General features: G+C 38.2%; 1 protein-coding gene across 1 annotated transcript in view; it reads left to right on the plus strand.

Moving 5' to 3' along the window:
* Positions 1-762: 762 nt before the first annotated feature.
* Positions 763-16,196, plus strand: part of LOC107681319 (Krueppel-like factor 12) — a 20,435-nt gene continuing 5,001 nt past the window's right edge. Inside the window, exons 1-3 of the mRNA XM_016477600.1 lie at positions 763-884; positions 4,934-5,435; positions 11,087-11,222. Coding sequence (XP_016333086.1) covers positions 819-884; positions 4,934-5,435; positions 11,087-11,222 — 704 coding nt within the window. The 5' untranslated portion in view covers positions 763-818. The remainder of the gene's footprint in view (positions 885-4,933; positions 5,436-11,086; positions 11,223-16,196) is intronic.

Here is a 16,196-nt window from a genome sequence, read left to right on the forward strand (position 1 = left end):
TCAGAATACATGAAATGAGTTGCAGAACCACTGCATTTTAATCACAATCCAAACAAACATGCTACATTTTTTTAATGTAAAATAGATTGTATAATTTCAAAATTTGAAGCAATAACAGAATTGTCTGACCTTAGCTTTTTGAAATTATGCTACATAAAATGCTACCGTGTGTGTAGTTGGTACATCACCAATAACTGGTATATCACCCAGCACTAGCTATTAGCTTGCTAACTGAAAGCTAATAAAATCACAAAAGGTATATGTTTAATTTGACCATTTTAGCTTCAAGATATATGTGATATGTAACTAAAAATCATCAGTGAACATTTTGATTTATTGTTTTTTTGGTTTATTTTTAACCAGGCACAGAATAGAGTAACCATAACATGTTGCCTTAGCTGATGGAGTGGCTTTGGGATTCAAGGGGGATAGAATTATCTGTGTTTATTCATATAAAACCATACTTCATACTGTATTTATCCTGTATTCTCTCAGCATTGACATGATTCAGTGTTATGGCTTTCTTACTATGCTACATTCTGTGTCACTCACTCTTCACAACCATTTAGGTGTAAAATACCAGCCAACATACAGCCCAGATGTGTTTGTTTACCCTCGGCCATAAACCTGAACTGTTTACTAACTGCATACCTTGATGACATCATTGCCTGTTGCATTGTAGCCTGTGCTATTGTTCGGAGCTAGCTAGGTCTGTTTCAGTCACGGAAAAGGTGAGAGGAGTCAGACGCAGCAGCTTTCTCATGCCTTTCTCTTTTTCTCTCTCTCTCTCTCGGCTCGCAGACGCCATCAATAACAGGATGTTAATGCTAGACGGAATGCCTGCAGTCCGAGTCAAAGCAGAACCTCTGGAATCTGAGAGAGGGGTAAGAGAACAGTTGTTTTTCATACAATTTTTGTCCTAACCTCCTATCTACACTCCCATACCACCCTCTACTTCTTTCACCCCTCACAATCCCACCCCCTCACTGAGATACCCCTAATTACTCCCAGGCGCTTGTGTGTGTGTGTGTGTGTGTGTGTGTGGAGCAGCCCTGACGTGGAGAGCCACAGCTGGAGCAGGAAGGCTTCCAGGGCTTATAGTCATGGCCAATGCAGCCAGGGCAGCCATTTTGGCAGGGCTCAAGCACAGATGCAGAGACACTGCTGTGGGGAGTCATTCTCTCTTTTTTGTCATTAATTCTTCATATGCTGCTTACCTAAGTGCACTTGTACTGTACATGATCATCCAGGCTCTCTTCCAGGCATTATCAGAGTATGTATAAACTATATATCAGGGGTTTTCAAACTGGGGTCCAGGGGACCGCAAGAGAGAAACAGCCCTAAAATATACATTACATAAAATAAATTAATCTTAAATATCTTTAAAAAAAATCTTGCTGACATGCTTCACAGATTTCCTACACTCAGAAAATAAGGTACAAAAACTGCTATTGGGGCGGTACCCTTTTAAAAGGTATTAATATGTAGCATTTAGGTACTAATATGCACTCTTTAGGGATAAATATGTTACAAAGGTGTACGGGTACGGAAAAGAAAAGCACAAATGCAGGTATGGACTATTTTCTTGGAGAGAGAACTTGTGAATAGTTGCGTCTGAGAGCCAACGACGTACCCTTGTTGTGTTCTACTTCACAAGCCAGCATAGCAACACCTTGCTTCCTTACTGCCAAAGACTGGTAGACATATTTATCCATATGTGTTGAAATCCTGCCTAGCGCCAGGAAGTGTGCAACCTACACAATGGCTCTTTGAAGTGCATCTCATCGAACAAACATGGACATGGTCGTCGTTCTGGTGGCCACTTGCCAAGACCTTGCTCAGAATTCTTTGCCCCAGTTAATGCCCTCACCAGCTAGACCGATATCTCACGCAGGATCCCTGAATAAAGTGAAAGTCATCAGTAAAGAGCCAAGGTGGAATGTACAGAGGAGAGAGCTATTAAGGTTTGAAAACATTTCTACAGAAAGTGACATTCAAACAAGAACAGGAATCTGCTTGCAAAACAACTATCACCTCATAGCCTTTGATTTACACTTTATTCCATATGAAAGGAGGTCATGTGTGCTACAGTACACCAAAGTTCACAGTTTCACTTTGCTACAGTTTACAGTTTCATCTGATTTTTTTTTTCCTTTACACATTTCATTGTGAAACACTGTATGTGTACAGCCTAATGGATCAGCCAGTAGGCGCGTTTCCATTACCCTTCAAATTGCGCAAATTGAAATTGCGAATTGAAAATACGCCTAATGGAAACGCCGTCATTTCGCAATACTTTTTTATCGACATTTATAAAATATCGCCAAAGTTTTGCGCAAATCTGTAATGGAAATGCGCCTAGTGATACCATCTGAATAATCATGAGCACCTCATGAGTGCAGTTCTTGATTATCTGCCGTTTTTATCTTCAAGTGCTTCGAACCTGCCTTAGAGCAAAATAAAAACACAGTGAAACAAAATTCAGAGCTCTACAAGGCCAAACTGACTACAGTGTAAAGAGAGGAGATGAGATCTATTTGAGAAGGAGGTTTGTCTCAGAGGGGATGCAAAGACCTGAGGCTACAGTGGCCGCAGGCACAGATCTGCACAATGGCCTATATACACACACACAAACAAAATAATGTATGCCGTGTAAAGCCTCTTAAGCATACCCTGAAGGGTACATCACAGAATTCAATAGAACTAGAACGAGAGTTCACTACAGACAAACACTCTACTGAGTGATTTTTTCAGCAGGAATCATGGCGATTGCATTACTGCTCCAAGGTGGTGTTCTGAAGGAAATGACCAGAAACATTTTGTCCCTTTTGCTAGGAACACAAAGGATCTCTTAGGTATTACCGAAGCAGGTTTTTCAATTAGATAGCGAGTCTGATGATGCTGATTGGTCATTAGCGGCACCTCCCGTCCTCTTTCATACAACCCTCATTAGTAGGTTGCTGATTGCATGCTATGCTAATAGAAATTCACTCACTGGGTTTGATTACCACCCTGTCTGTGCAGCTGTGCAGCATTTTTCAAGACTAAAATACTAAAATTCACAAAAAATCTACCTTATAATAAAACATTATAATTTATAAAGTACATTGTACAAATTACATGTCCTACGTTTCCTATGAAATAAAGAATCGAAGTAGAAAAATCAACATTTCAACCGAAGGGTTATTATTTGATTTGCGACCAAGTTAATGGATAATAAAATGACGTGATATGTATAATCTGAATCAACAGATATATAACATTTTCTGAAAACGTTCATGTCTGTTGTGTTTTTTAATTGTTAACCCATGTTTTATGTATTTGTTTAATAACGTCTTGCCAATTTGTTTGTTTTAGAATATTTGTATTAATTTATTTATTTTAGAATTCTTTTTATTGTTAAAATGCTTCAAATGCAGTGAAGTTGGGGGAAAGGGTTAATGGGGTTTGGTATAAAAAAATTATTGTTAAAGCAGCATGTTTTCAAACGCAAAATGTTAATATTTTAACTGGCCCACAAGAGAGAAATTAGATATTTACAGAACCTATAATCACATGATAGCTCCACCAGTCAACGGGGCAGTTGTGGCCTAATGGTTAGAGAGTCTGACTTGTAACCCTAAGGATTCAAGTCTCGGTATTGGCAGGGATTGTAGGTGGAGGGAGTGAATGTACAACGCTCTCTTCCACCCTCAATACCATGACTGAGGTGAGACCCTTGAGCAAGGCACCGAACCCCCAACTGCTCCCCGGGTGCCACAGCAAAAATGGCTGCCCACTGCTCCGGGTCTGTGTTCACGGTGTGTGTGTGTATGTGTTTGTGTGTGTTTGTTCACTATTCACTGCTGTGTGTGTGCACTTGAATGTGTTAAATGTCGCACTTTGCAGAAAGGGGTCTCTTTGTTCTAAAAATGCTGCTCCTTTCCCTGCTGAATCAAATCAGTATTGTAAGCCTGACCTTGAGTTCATGTGTCCTGACCTGTGAGCTGTGACAGTGCACTCTGAACCCTGAATGACCCAACCTGGGGTTTTATGGGTCATGTCAGCATATTTAATTGCTTGACATTTGTTTGTTTTTGGATTCAAATGCAGTTATATTGTACTGCATACTGCTAATTCACGGGTCGGTAAGGCTCAGAGTGACTCCACGTGTCCAGAGTAAAAATAGTATGAGCTCGGTGTGGATTTGCTGCAGGCCCACTCAGTCTGCATAAAGAAAAGTGAGTCTATAAACAAAGTCGAGACGTGATTCTGCAGCAAACTGTTTATCACATCTGCCGTCGCAATTCGAGAACTTTTCCCCTCGGTTTAATGAGCTGCTCTGTCATGATTATCCGCCTGCTCAGGAGCGATCATTTCACCGTATGCGCTTGCTGCAGAGAGGAACGCTCTGTCTGCTAGCACTTTATTTACGCTGTTTTCTTGGGCAGACACCCATGTGAAGTTGACAGATCCGGTCTCCACGATTATGTTCTTTTAGATGTGAAAGCTACATTTTGTCCGTGTTCCAGACTACAACAAAAAAATATATATTGACAACAGCTGCGAAGACGTGATGTTTGATTTGCGAACAAATGACTAGTTTGAATCTTTTTTTTTCTTTTTTCGAGTTGGTCAAGAAGATGAAGAAAACAGTCTGCTAACCTGGTTTGGATATGATTCACTCGGTCAGTGAATCATTCAGGGCCATTACAGAGTTTAAAACGGACTCCCTCACTGAGCCTTGAATCATTTTGCTGTCAGACTTGAAATAAATGGAGAACTGTTACTTAAGGATAAACATTACAAAACGTTTTTTTTTTTCTCTTAAATTTTAAATTATATAAAGAAGAAAAAATATTTTTGTATCTTTGATATATGTATACCCTTTTCATTACTCAACATTTCCATCAGAAATTTCTTTAACAAAATATTATGTCTTTGTTCCTTACAGTCACCCAAAGTGCACGGCTATCCTGATATGGAGGCTGTGCCGCTCCTGCTCAGCAAAGTGAAGGCAGAACCTCCAGAAGACCTGCTCTCATCCGAGCAGTTTCAGACCCAGACAGAGCCCGTGGACCTGTCCATCAACAAGACACGGACATCATCTCCTTCATCCAACAGCTCACCCATTACCTCAGCCTTCTCTCCATCGTCCTCTTCATCATCGTCATCCTCACCTTCCGTCATCACCTCAGTCTCCTCGGGAATGCCCTCCATTTTGACACCCGGGCCCTTGGTGGGCTCTTCTCATGGAATTAGAGGCCAGCAATTTTTGCACATCATCCACCCCGTCCCCACTTCCAGCCCCAGTAAACTTCCCAGCCAGGTGCACCGTATCCCTGTGGTGGTGCAGTCACTGCCCCTCATGTACACCACAGCCGTACGCTCCCCTTCAACCCTCAACTCCACCATCATGTTACCTCTCCTGGACGAGGCCAAGTACCATGGCAAAGGTGAGGACCAGTTTCTGGATTGTTCAATAATTCCTGTTGGTTCATTTTTTTTTACTTACTGTAGTTACAGTGGGTTGACACCTTGATACACTGCATGTTTTTCTTACTCAGTATTTTTGATCTTGTTTCCCAGTACAAATATCTAAACATTCTTAAAACAATATATATTTACTTGATAAGCAAAATGAACATGAAGTCAAAGATGACAGATGAACATAGACATTAAGTCAAAAAAAAAAAAAATCCTTGAGTTTATGCTTAAATTAGGTGAGAAAAATAAACTTACTCAAAGGGAAAACTAGATTATTTTTCTTACCCCATTGGAAGATATTTTTCTTGTTTAAAGCAAAAACTCACTTCATTGATAAATTTTCAGAAAATATGACTTAACTTTTTAAGCCATTTTGCTTTTCAAGTAAATGCATCTAGATATTTGTATTGAAAAACAAGACAAAAATTACTCCGTAAGAAAATTATTTTTTGCAGTATAAAAAGGTCGGAGGTTTGCAAGTGGGAATAACTTGACAGTTTGAGAATTACTTACTTGATCACCAGTGTGCCCCTGAGTGAAGCACTTAGCATCAGGCTGCCCCAAGGTGAATGTTGAAATCTTATGAAATTGTGATCACAGGGGAAAATAAATCAACTGGAATGGGGAAAAATTAAAAGCTGATTAAAAGCATGTTTCCTTCACATTTGTTTTAGGGAAAGACTAGCTTCAGACAACTGCATCTCTCTGTCCTTTTTTTCACAGAAAAGCACCATAGTGCTCATAATGATATGCAAATATGGGGCTGTTTGTCCTCAGCTGCCTGTGTACTTCCTGCTGTTAGGGAGTATGTGCTGGGTGACAGGCCTTACATACTGTCTGCTTTTGAAGTGGTGGGCATATAAAGTAAAAGATTAATTTCAAGTCAGGTAAGCAGGGTGGGAAATTAACTCTTGCCTCCAGCATTTGGGCAGTGGTCGGTAATTTTGATTTATGTACCAGCCAATGTGGTGTTGTTTGTTGATTTTAAAATCTGGCAAGATGCACGTCATTGCTATTTATCTATATATTCAGATATTCGTAGCACTTCGTATTGTCACACTTGCATTATTTTATCTCACGTTGCAGTGTATAGCGTAAATGAATATTAACAGTATTTCACAAGTGGACCAAAATGAGATGAAAGGAAAAATAAAAACACCAAAAGAATTGAAAAGTTAATTTTTACTTTGTTCTTTGTTCGTTTTATATTGGAAATATCTGAATTCTTTTCAAGAGAACTTAGATGTGAGAACAGATTATAGCTATGCTTTTTTTTAAATATAAAGTTAGTGTATGTAAGAAGACAACAGTGTCAGTGATTAGCTTAAGATCAAATAAAAAGCAAGTGATTTATGAAGAAAAATACATGTTAAATACCATAATTTCATATTAAATTCAATTCACTTCTATGTATTTAGGATACATAACGTGTTAGCTCTGAAAATAAAGAAAAAAAGTATTTTCACTTCAAAAATGTTTTAAAATGTCATTTCATAAACACAATACATCATTGGAGATGTGGTGGAAATATTCATGACTTTCAGGAAACAAAAATGACAGAATGACAGAATTATTCTGAAATGCATGTATGTCCACTGATGGACATTGTTAGTAGACAAATTAAATTAACTAGTGAGAGTGTGAAACGTTTATTATTTTCCAAAGGGCTAAAAGTGCCCATAGTTGAAGAAACATCCATATATTATGAGTTGTATATGTTTATACTGAAAAAAAGTTGCTTGTAAAAAACCTAAGAGGATGATAAAACAGTCATTGTCTGGTGGGCAAGAAATTAAAGTTGCCAACCTAAAACTACTGTAAAGCCCATAGTTTTGCATTATCTTAAGACACTGTTGCTTTTCTAACAAACAGAATATTGTTTACTGAGATGAAAGTGGTTTCTGCAAACATAGGACCTGCGTAGTTATCTCACATCCAAGGTCATGCAGACAGGTCTCGGCCCCTCACCACATGCCCTAATCAGAAGCACTCATCTTGCATGGTGCCTTCCCAAACTCTCGAGACCTCACCGGCGGTACTTTGGGACTGCTGTTTAGGGTTGGTTTCCTGTAGGGCAAGTTTTAATACTCTGGCACTAAGCCATGATGCTCTGGGTGTTGCTGTCAAATGGTGTTCGGCCCGAGCAGAGGGCACAAGGGAGCTGTTTGTTGCTCAACCTCTTGTTTATCTGGGAAGGGTGTCTGTCCCAAATGGTTGGGCAGGGCTGGGCATCCTGCTAGAAGAAGGATTTAAATACTGGGTGTCTAGCTCAGCTTCAAGGGAAGAAAGAGAGGAAAAACAAGGTTTGCATAATGGGGTGGGGCGGATATTGAAGATGGGTGGCACCGCAAGCAGTCAGGCACATAGCAACATGGACTCCACCCAGAGTTCTCTGGAGCAGCACAGAGGAAATGGGGTCAGACCTGGGCGGGGTCAACATGGTAGCAGACGATGATATGCTTACATGATTGTGACTGACAGTAACATTACCACTATTTAGAGACATGAGTATGAACCTTATGTTCTGAAGTGCACCGATCGGCAATGCTTACAAGTAAATGTTCACAAATAAATGTTTTCGTCATGGCCAGTGACAGCTGGAAACACAATGGACAGCGCACACTTTCACTTGCACACGCATACTCGTGTACAGGTTGCCAGGGGGAGGTGGGGAGGGGAGGGGGTGTGCCCTTCTCCACAGCTCTATCTCCGGCTGAGTTACCATGGAAACAGGTTATGGCTGGAAACAACAGGAGAAAGAAATCATGGGGTTTGCTTCACCACCTCTCATGAACTCCGCTTTTGTCATTGCCTTTATTTGGACATTTATAAGGAATATCCAGGCAGGCTATGTACTGTAGGTAAAGTGAATGGATTATGGTGGAAACAGTCCACAGAGACAGGGCATATTATTCACGGTAGCTGTCTACAGTATCCATACTATAGAGTATATTCAAAATGAATGTTATTTATTTTTTTAAGATTTAGTCTAACATAATTTATTTAAAGTATATAGCACATTAAAATGTGCTGCACAGTTCAGTAAAGAAAGTTATTCAGATAGATATTTAAAAAATAACAAAATTTAAATGTAAAAAAAAACTAAAATTATAAAATTGTAATAATAATATGCAAATTAGAAGTTATAAAAAGTATTTATTGCACTAAAAATAATCAGGGGATCAACAGTATAGAAGTATGATTTTAAATCTGTTTGAACATTGATCTAGTACCACAGTAATGCAGGCAATGTGGAATATAGTGTTGTGATGTGAATGGCTTTACATTATTCCATATACAGAGGTTGCAAAGCTTCTGCTATAACTGATTTGTGTCTAGCCTGAGTAGACAGAATGGAGGAGGAGAGAGAAGAGCTCCAGGCTCTTGTAATGTGTCCAATTAATCTTTCATTGAAATCCTCCATCAGTTGTGCGGAGCATTTGTGGCACTCTAAAGTGGATGTTTAAACTACCCTTGGAAAGGCATTTAATAAGTTTTGTGCTCAATTTGATAATGACTAACAGTAAAAATCAATAGGTATAAAGTTAGGACAGTGCATGTGACGTTAACTTAATTCGTGACTAGTGGGTTCTCCTCAAAAATGGTGTGCTGGTCTGTTCTTATAGCATTGCTGATTAGATCTACGGATGTACGTACGCTGCCATTCAAATGTTTGGGCTGGTAAGATTTTTTATGCTCACCATTCCTGCATTTTTTTTATTAAAAACACAGTAATAACATTAATTTTGTGAAATATTGTTACAATTTAAAATAACTTGTTTTTTTATTTTTTAAGATATTTTAAAATGTAATTTATTCCTGTGATAGGGGAAAAAAGCTGACTTTTCATCAAGTATTACTCCAGTCTTCGATATCACATGATCCTTCAGAGATGATAGTGTATATATGTACTTGTATTTTTTAAACATTAATTATATCAGCATGTAGTCTGGTTTGCTGAAGTCCATTGTTTGAAGGAGCAGCTCACAAAAACTTGCTTTGATGGAAGGAAATTTGTGGAATTTGGGTATGGGTCATGATTTATTGTGTATTTTGTATTTTGTCTGTAATCAATGACACTATAGAACCACTGACAATCGACAGACCTAAATGTAAATGCACCTGATATCATATAGCTGACATCTTAGGTGTTCTTATCATTCATACAGAAATTCATAAATTGGCAGCATAACTATGTCCAACACCCTAGAAACAAAGGGCGAGTGGCAGCATAGCTCTGTTGCCTTTAAACGCTCTCTGGGCATCTGATCGCCCGTGCTGGTGACATACCCGCAGGACACACTGCCCAGGGCTGATTGGGAGACAGCACGGACACCTCTGATCCGGGATCAGGTCTGACAGACTGCTGAGAGAGCAGCGAATTAGACCCACATAATATTAACAAAGCTTGGAGTCAGGGAGAATGCTGCTCTCGTTCTGTGGTGAATGAGATCCAGTAATCAGAGATGGGTGTTTTGTGACTGCCGGTCTAAAACACTGACATATACAGGTGTGTCTGAATTCAAAACCTGTATTTGATGACAAACTCACAAACAAGCACACACCTGAAATGTATCATGCGGTATTAAAATAACTTGTATTATTACATTGTAACCAGGTGTAACATAATACAGCAACAAGATTTTTACATTTATGCATTTGGCAGATGCTTTTATTTAAGGTTTACTTTTTTATCACATCGTAGTTTATATTTTTAAGGATTTTAATACATTTTTAACTACTTTTTCCTATTTCTTCCATGTTAATCTGCCCTTTTGGGGTTCTGTCACTTCACACCAGTGTTGCTACTAGTGTGTTAACTAAAACTAAAACTATTAAAAATAATTTACGATAACTTAAAGAAAACAGAAATATAATGAAAAATAAATATTAGATGAAAACTTAAACTTTAAAAAAACTTATTTCATTTACTTGCTAAGGCAACATTTCGAATTTTCATTTAATTTGAAGAACTACAAAAAAAAACCTAATAAAAATGACGAAACTCTTTAAAAATTAGTAAAACTTAAAAGATAAAATAATTAATAGTATTTACTGTCTTAATAGTATATGCTAAATTACTGTGGCTGGAAATCCTGATGTATTGTGTCTGGTTAATACCAATATGTTTTAATATTATAATATTAATATTGTATTTGTTGAATATTATATTTGTTCCCTTTTGGCCCTGTAGACATTTATTTAATAAACTGCAGTGTCATTTCCACCATCTTAAAATAGTGTACTGTGTTTATCAGCATTCTGTGGTGGAAATGACATGTTTTATTGGGCATTATTAACTTTGGGGCATTTGAAAAGTAGCAGATATAAATAAATAATGAAGGCATGATAATGTTTCTAAGACAATTAATGTGACCTTACTATAATAAACAGAAAACAACTGAAATCTGTTCATTTTAATAAAAATCAGCCATTGGGACATTAAGGTGCCAAAAGTTGAAGAAACACTGTTGTGCTTCAAGAAATGCTGTGCTATTTTCTGCTCAGTGTCATGTAGCATATTGTAAGCTTCTGAATGGGCCTGAGAATAGCCTCGGGCGGTACGTGTATTACAGTCATGTAACTAACCTCCTCCTCTGTTGTCCTCCCCCTGCGGCAGCACAAACAGACCCCAATGGCCTGTCGCCAAGACAAATCAAAAGTGACAGTGATGATGACGACCTGCCAAACGTGACCTTGGACAGTGTTAATGAAACAGGATCCACAGCGCTGTCTATAGCACGAGCAGTCCAGGAGTGAGTATTCTCTAAAGACACACTCTCACAAACACACCAGCATACACTGGAAATCAAGCTTCAGCATATGCACACTGACTGTCTTCAACTAATAGTGTATTGTACATAGTGCTAACAATGTAGATTCATTTTGTATGTTTGAAGATTCTGCTTTGTAGTTTGATTCAAAACTCCTTTTTGAGTCCAAAGCCCCCCTTTGTCCAAGATAATATTCAAAGGCCTTCCTATTTATGCTGATATGCACCTTCTGTTGTCATAAAAATAAACTCAAATGTATGAATTAATTTTAATGTTGTGCAGCTATATTTTAGTGTTTTTTTTTTTAGCATTTTAATTAAGATTATGTTAATAAAACTAAATATAAATAAATACTTATTAGGGCCATAGTGGGCCTGGCCTCCTGGCTGAGAAACACTGCTTTAAAGAGATAGTTAACCCAAAAATAATTGTTATGTTGCTCCCAGCCTGGGGTGCATTTCCCAAAAGCATAGTTAGCCAGTTATGGTGACAAGTTCTGTTGTTTTAGCATAGTTTAACGATTTGGTGTTTTGTGAATCCATAGTTCCAGCAAACATTCGCAAACAGCATTCCAAAGTTGTGTAGCTGTAGAACTACAGCTCTTGACCTGTGGTTATAATCATAGTTTCTTGTTAGTATGACATATGGACTTAAATAGATCATACACTTAAGCAAATTAAGCAAGCTGACATGTAGTGCAATCTATATATTTCATTCCATATACAGTATATACAAATTTCATTCTGTGACTTTTAGTTTGTTAAGAGAATTAAAGTGCCATTTTTGAAAAGTGCACATATGTGTGTGGGAACCATGGAGTGAGAAAAGGAAACCTGCAAAATAAAGGAGAAGAAAAATAGTGAAGCAGTCCTCAGATGCTGTGTTTATTTACAGCAATGATCTGCAATTCATTTGATCTCAAACTGATTAAGTTATCACTCCACCACCTGCTTGACATAATAAATGACAGTTCTAACCAACGTGGTTCGAACAATGAATGTGCGAGAAAATTCCTACGGTTTCTGGAAACAGTCGTGACTAGCTAGTTCCTTTTTCCAACAATGCATCGTTACATTGATGTTCAGGAAACAAACTACACACTGACTTACTTTCTTCTGTGGAACACAAAAGAAGATATTTTGAAAAAAAAAATTGTCTGTGAAATGAAAGTCAATGGGGTCCAATCAGGGTTGTTTTGGACCCCATTGACTTTCATTGTATGGACAAAAACAGTTGAAACAATCTTCAGAGTATCTTCTGATGTGTTCCACAGAATAAAAGAAGTCTTGCAGGTTTGGATTGACAAGGAGGTGTATAAATGATCACAGAATTATAACATTTCGGAGAACTACCCCTTTAATGGATTAAAGAGTTGGAAATGAACATCTATCACAAGACTTTTGCAAACAGTGAAGCGATTCTTTGTAGGCCATTCTTTGTAATACCGGCTCTTTGGTAACATTAGCTGTTACCTCCCATTCTTAGCGGCACAACTCCATGTGTCTTCACTCAGATGAGGTAGTCATCTCATTAAAGACAGTGACATGATCAAAGCCAGAAAACTCTCAAGCCCTGCAGGCTGTAAAAACAGCCTAGGACTTCTCCCAAAGAGTTTTCCATGAGCCAGCCCCCCTACCAGCACCCTGCCGTCCAGCCTGTTATCTAGGCAAATGGTTTGGAAAGTATTCCAGGATTCCTCTGTATGTCAAAGCTTCGCACTGACACCGTGTAAATGTTTCCCTTTGCTCTGAGTGTGCTGTGGACAAACGCTACTAGGACTTTGCCCCCCAGTGCAGCAGAATGCCAAACGCAGTTTAACCAGATTTACAGGAATGGTGTTATTGGGAGAGCTGCTGCTTTTGCCTGTTTAAAGAGAGAGAGAAAAGGAGAAAGAGGGCATGTGTGCAGCTGTGTTCATTCTAGCATGTGAAATAAGATAACATTGTGGGCAGCGTCGCCACAAGAATAACACTGATAGCACGGCAGACTCAGTGGACGAGAACAAATAAGCATTTATCACATCAAAGAAGTGTTTGATGAAGAATATTGTCATTTAATTGGGTCAGTGTTTTTGCACAATAATCGAACCAGAAAATTACAAAGGCTAGGCAATAAAATGCAGACTACAATGAGATTGGAGCATCTAACAGTAGGAATGATGCCTTGTCTTGTGGGGCAAATTTGTGGACGCAGAGTTTGGCTTGGCTGGCACCGTGAGGCCCCGCGGGACTAAAATAACCCCCTCGGCTCACAGACCTGTCAGAGGCCAGTCATTGCCGACCCAAAATGACTCAGTCTCCACTATAAGACCGTCCTCACTACCAGACAAGCCAATTTGGGAGAGAGTGAACTGTCAGCTCTTCACTTAATTTAAATATCCATGCAGCTAAAGAAGCCCTGTATCACACAACACGGCACTCTGAGCGAGAGGCCAGATGCTGTTATGTGCTGATTGATACCTGCCTTTAAGTTGCTGATATCAGTTTCAGATAAACTGTCGAAAAGTCATTGCGCAACTTTTGCATCTCTGAGAGCTTCTTAAGTGACACATGCATCTATGTGGGTTTCTATGTTGTGTGTGTTGCATTATCCATGAATCCCTGTTGGAAAGGGGCTGTATTATTATTATTATTATTATTGACTGATATTGGACTCTCATTTCTACAAATATTAAGATTTGAAATAACTTTTGCCGTCATCAGGCACTGATTTAAAAGAATAGCTCTATAGTACAACAAAGAATTTAACCCTTTGACAGCACTGTTTCTTGAAGAGCTCCAATCCCAACCAAAATATAAAATAAGCCCTTTTCTTTTTCGTTCAGACTTTTTCCTTTCGATTTAATAATCCATATTGCATACCGTTTATTATAATGTAGTTATTTCTAAAATCACTGAAGCATCAGAATTGATTTATTTATTTGACATTGACAAAAGTGTGAATTATTTGTGGCATTTGTTATTTATATTTAATATTAGTAAAATATTAATATTTGTAATATTTACAATACATAATTGTATATAATATATTGTTAATACTTTATATTATAAAATTGTGATTTATTTATAAAATATTATTTATATTTAATATAAAACTAATATTGTTATAATAACATTAATCATTTACTATATAGTACTTATTTAAATAATATTTTTTAATTCTCTCTGTATATAATTTTATATTTATATGTGTAGTTTTATATATTATGATATATATTAATTTTTTTACAGTACCTAGAGTAGACCTACAGTAGTACAGTAATCTAATCATATCTCTCCCTGCCTCCTTGGTTCTTTTCTGTCATTCCTCTCTGCAGTCTGGACGAGATGCAGGTCTTGTTGTGACATGTTTAGGGGAGTGTATCAGAGAACACCCTGAGCCCTGAGCAGAAAGCTTACTTTGCTGGTCACTCTGAAGGGAGAGCACAGACAAAAAGACCAAGAGCTCAATTCAGTCTGATATGATGAAATATTTCAGAGCCATTTTTCAACATACAGAAAAACTCATACTCCCCTCCACACAACGACAAAAGCACAAAGCCAGGATGGCAGGGTTATGCAGGGTTCACACAAGAGCTGTTTTAAAGGTCTAGCCATCATCTGGGCGGCAGAGCTCGGCACTGTTCTACAGTAGGTGACGGCACTAGCATATGTTACTTTTTTGACAAGGAGTAAAAACAGACATGGTTGAATCAGTGGTGTGACCCACCAAAAGGCTTTGATTTAAGTAAACTTTAAAGTAAAAGCGGGGAGAAAAAAGTGCCAGTGGAGTATGAACTAAAAGTAGCATAGTGTCCTCTTTGTGCTGGGGGAAGTGAGGGTTGAGCTGGGCAAAATCAGGGTCCATCCAACCAGGGGATCATCCCAGTATCAGCCTAGTGTTGTTGCACCACACCTGAATCTAGAGGACATCTGGTGCCTGTGGACATTGGTGTAGTGAAGGACATGTGTGAGTCAGGATGTTTATTACATTATAGATTATATATTATAAATCTACCGATAATAGATTTAGCTGGTATTGATATCAAATGTGGGCCAATTTTAATACTGAATCTAATCCATGTAGTCTTTGCCCCAAAATCCCAATTATAGCCAGTAAAATCAATCAATCAATCAATAAAATTATATACATATACACTAGCGTTCAAAAGTTTGGGTGGAATTGGGGGGGGGGGAATATACATTTCCTTTATTAAGCAAGGATGCATTAAATCCATTAAAAATCACAGTGCTTTCTATTCATCAAATAAACCTGGAAAAATGTATCACGGTTTCCAAAAATAGCATGCAGCACAACTGTTTTCATCATTGATTATAATAAAAGAAAAGGTTTGAGCATCTGATCTGCATATTAGAATAAATTCTAAAGGTTTATGTGACTCTGAAGACTGGAGTAATGGCTGCTAAAAATTCAGATTTGCATCACAGGAATAAATTACATTTGAAAATATCTTCAAATAGTAAAGTTAGTATTTCACAATATTACTGTTTTTACTATATGTTTGTGAAAAAAATGCAGCCTTGGGAGCATATGAGGCTACTTTCAAAAACATTGATATATATTAGGTTCTCTCACATGAGTGGTACGGGTAGGTTTTCGCGGGAAATTCGAGCATGCCGCTGCGTCATTACGTCACGTCTGTAAACATAAAGAAGTTGTCCCGGCTACTAGGCAATTGCATGTGAGGATCCTGCAGGTAGCGGATCGTTTATAGGGCGGCATATATATGCAAATTAATTCTCTGCCAGCAGGAGGCTCTTGTAGAGGGGGAGAGATAGAGGTTTCCTCAGTAACGGCTGTAATCAAATAAGTGCTGCGCTCACAAACGCTGCTCAGGCATTACAGGCAAGATGAAATGAAAATGACATCCATAATTTTCTGAAGACAGTCGTTTCCTTCAGAAATACAGTGATATAAAAACACCCGCACCGGGTTTCGACTTTGACACGTGCAGTG

Source organism: Sinocyclocheilus anshuiensis, unplaced genomic scaffold (genome assembly GCF_001515605.1).
Source record: "Sinocyclocheilus anshuiensis isolate Anshui unplaced genomic scaffold, SAMN03320099.WGS_v1.1 scaffold1620, whole genome shotgun sequence".
Lineage (NCBI taxonomy): Eukaryota > Metazoa > Chordata > Actinopteri > Cypriniformes > Cyprinidae > Sinocyclocheilus > Sinocyclocheilus anshuiensis.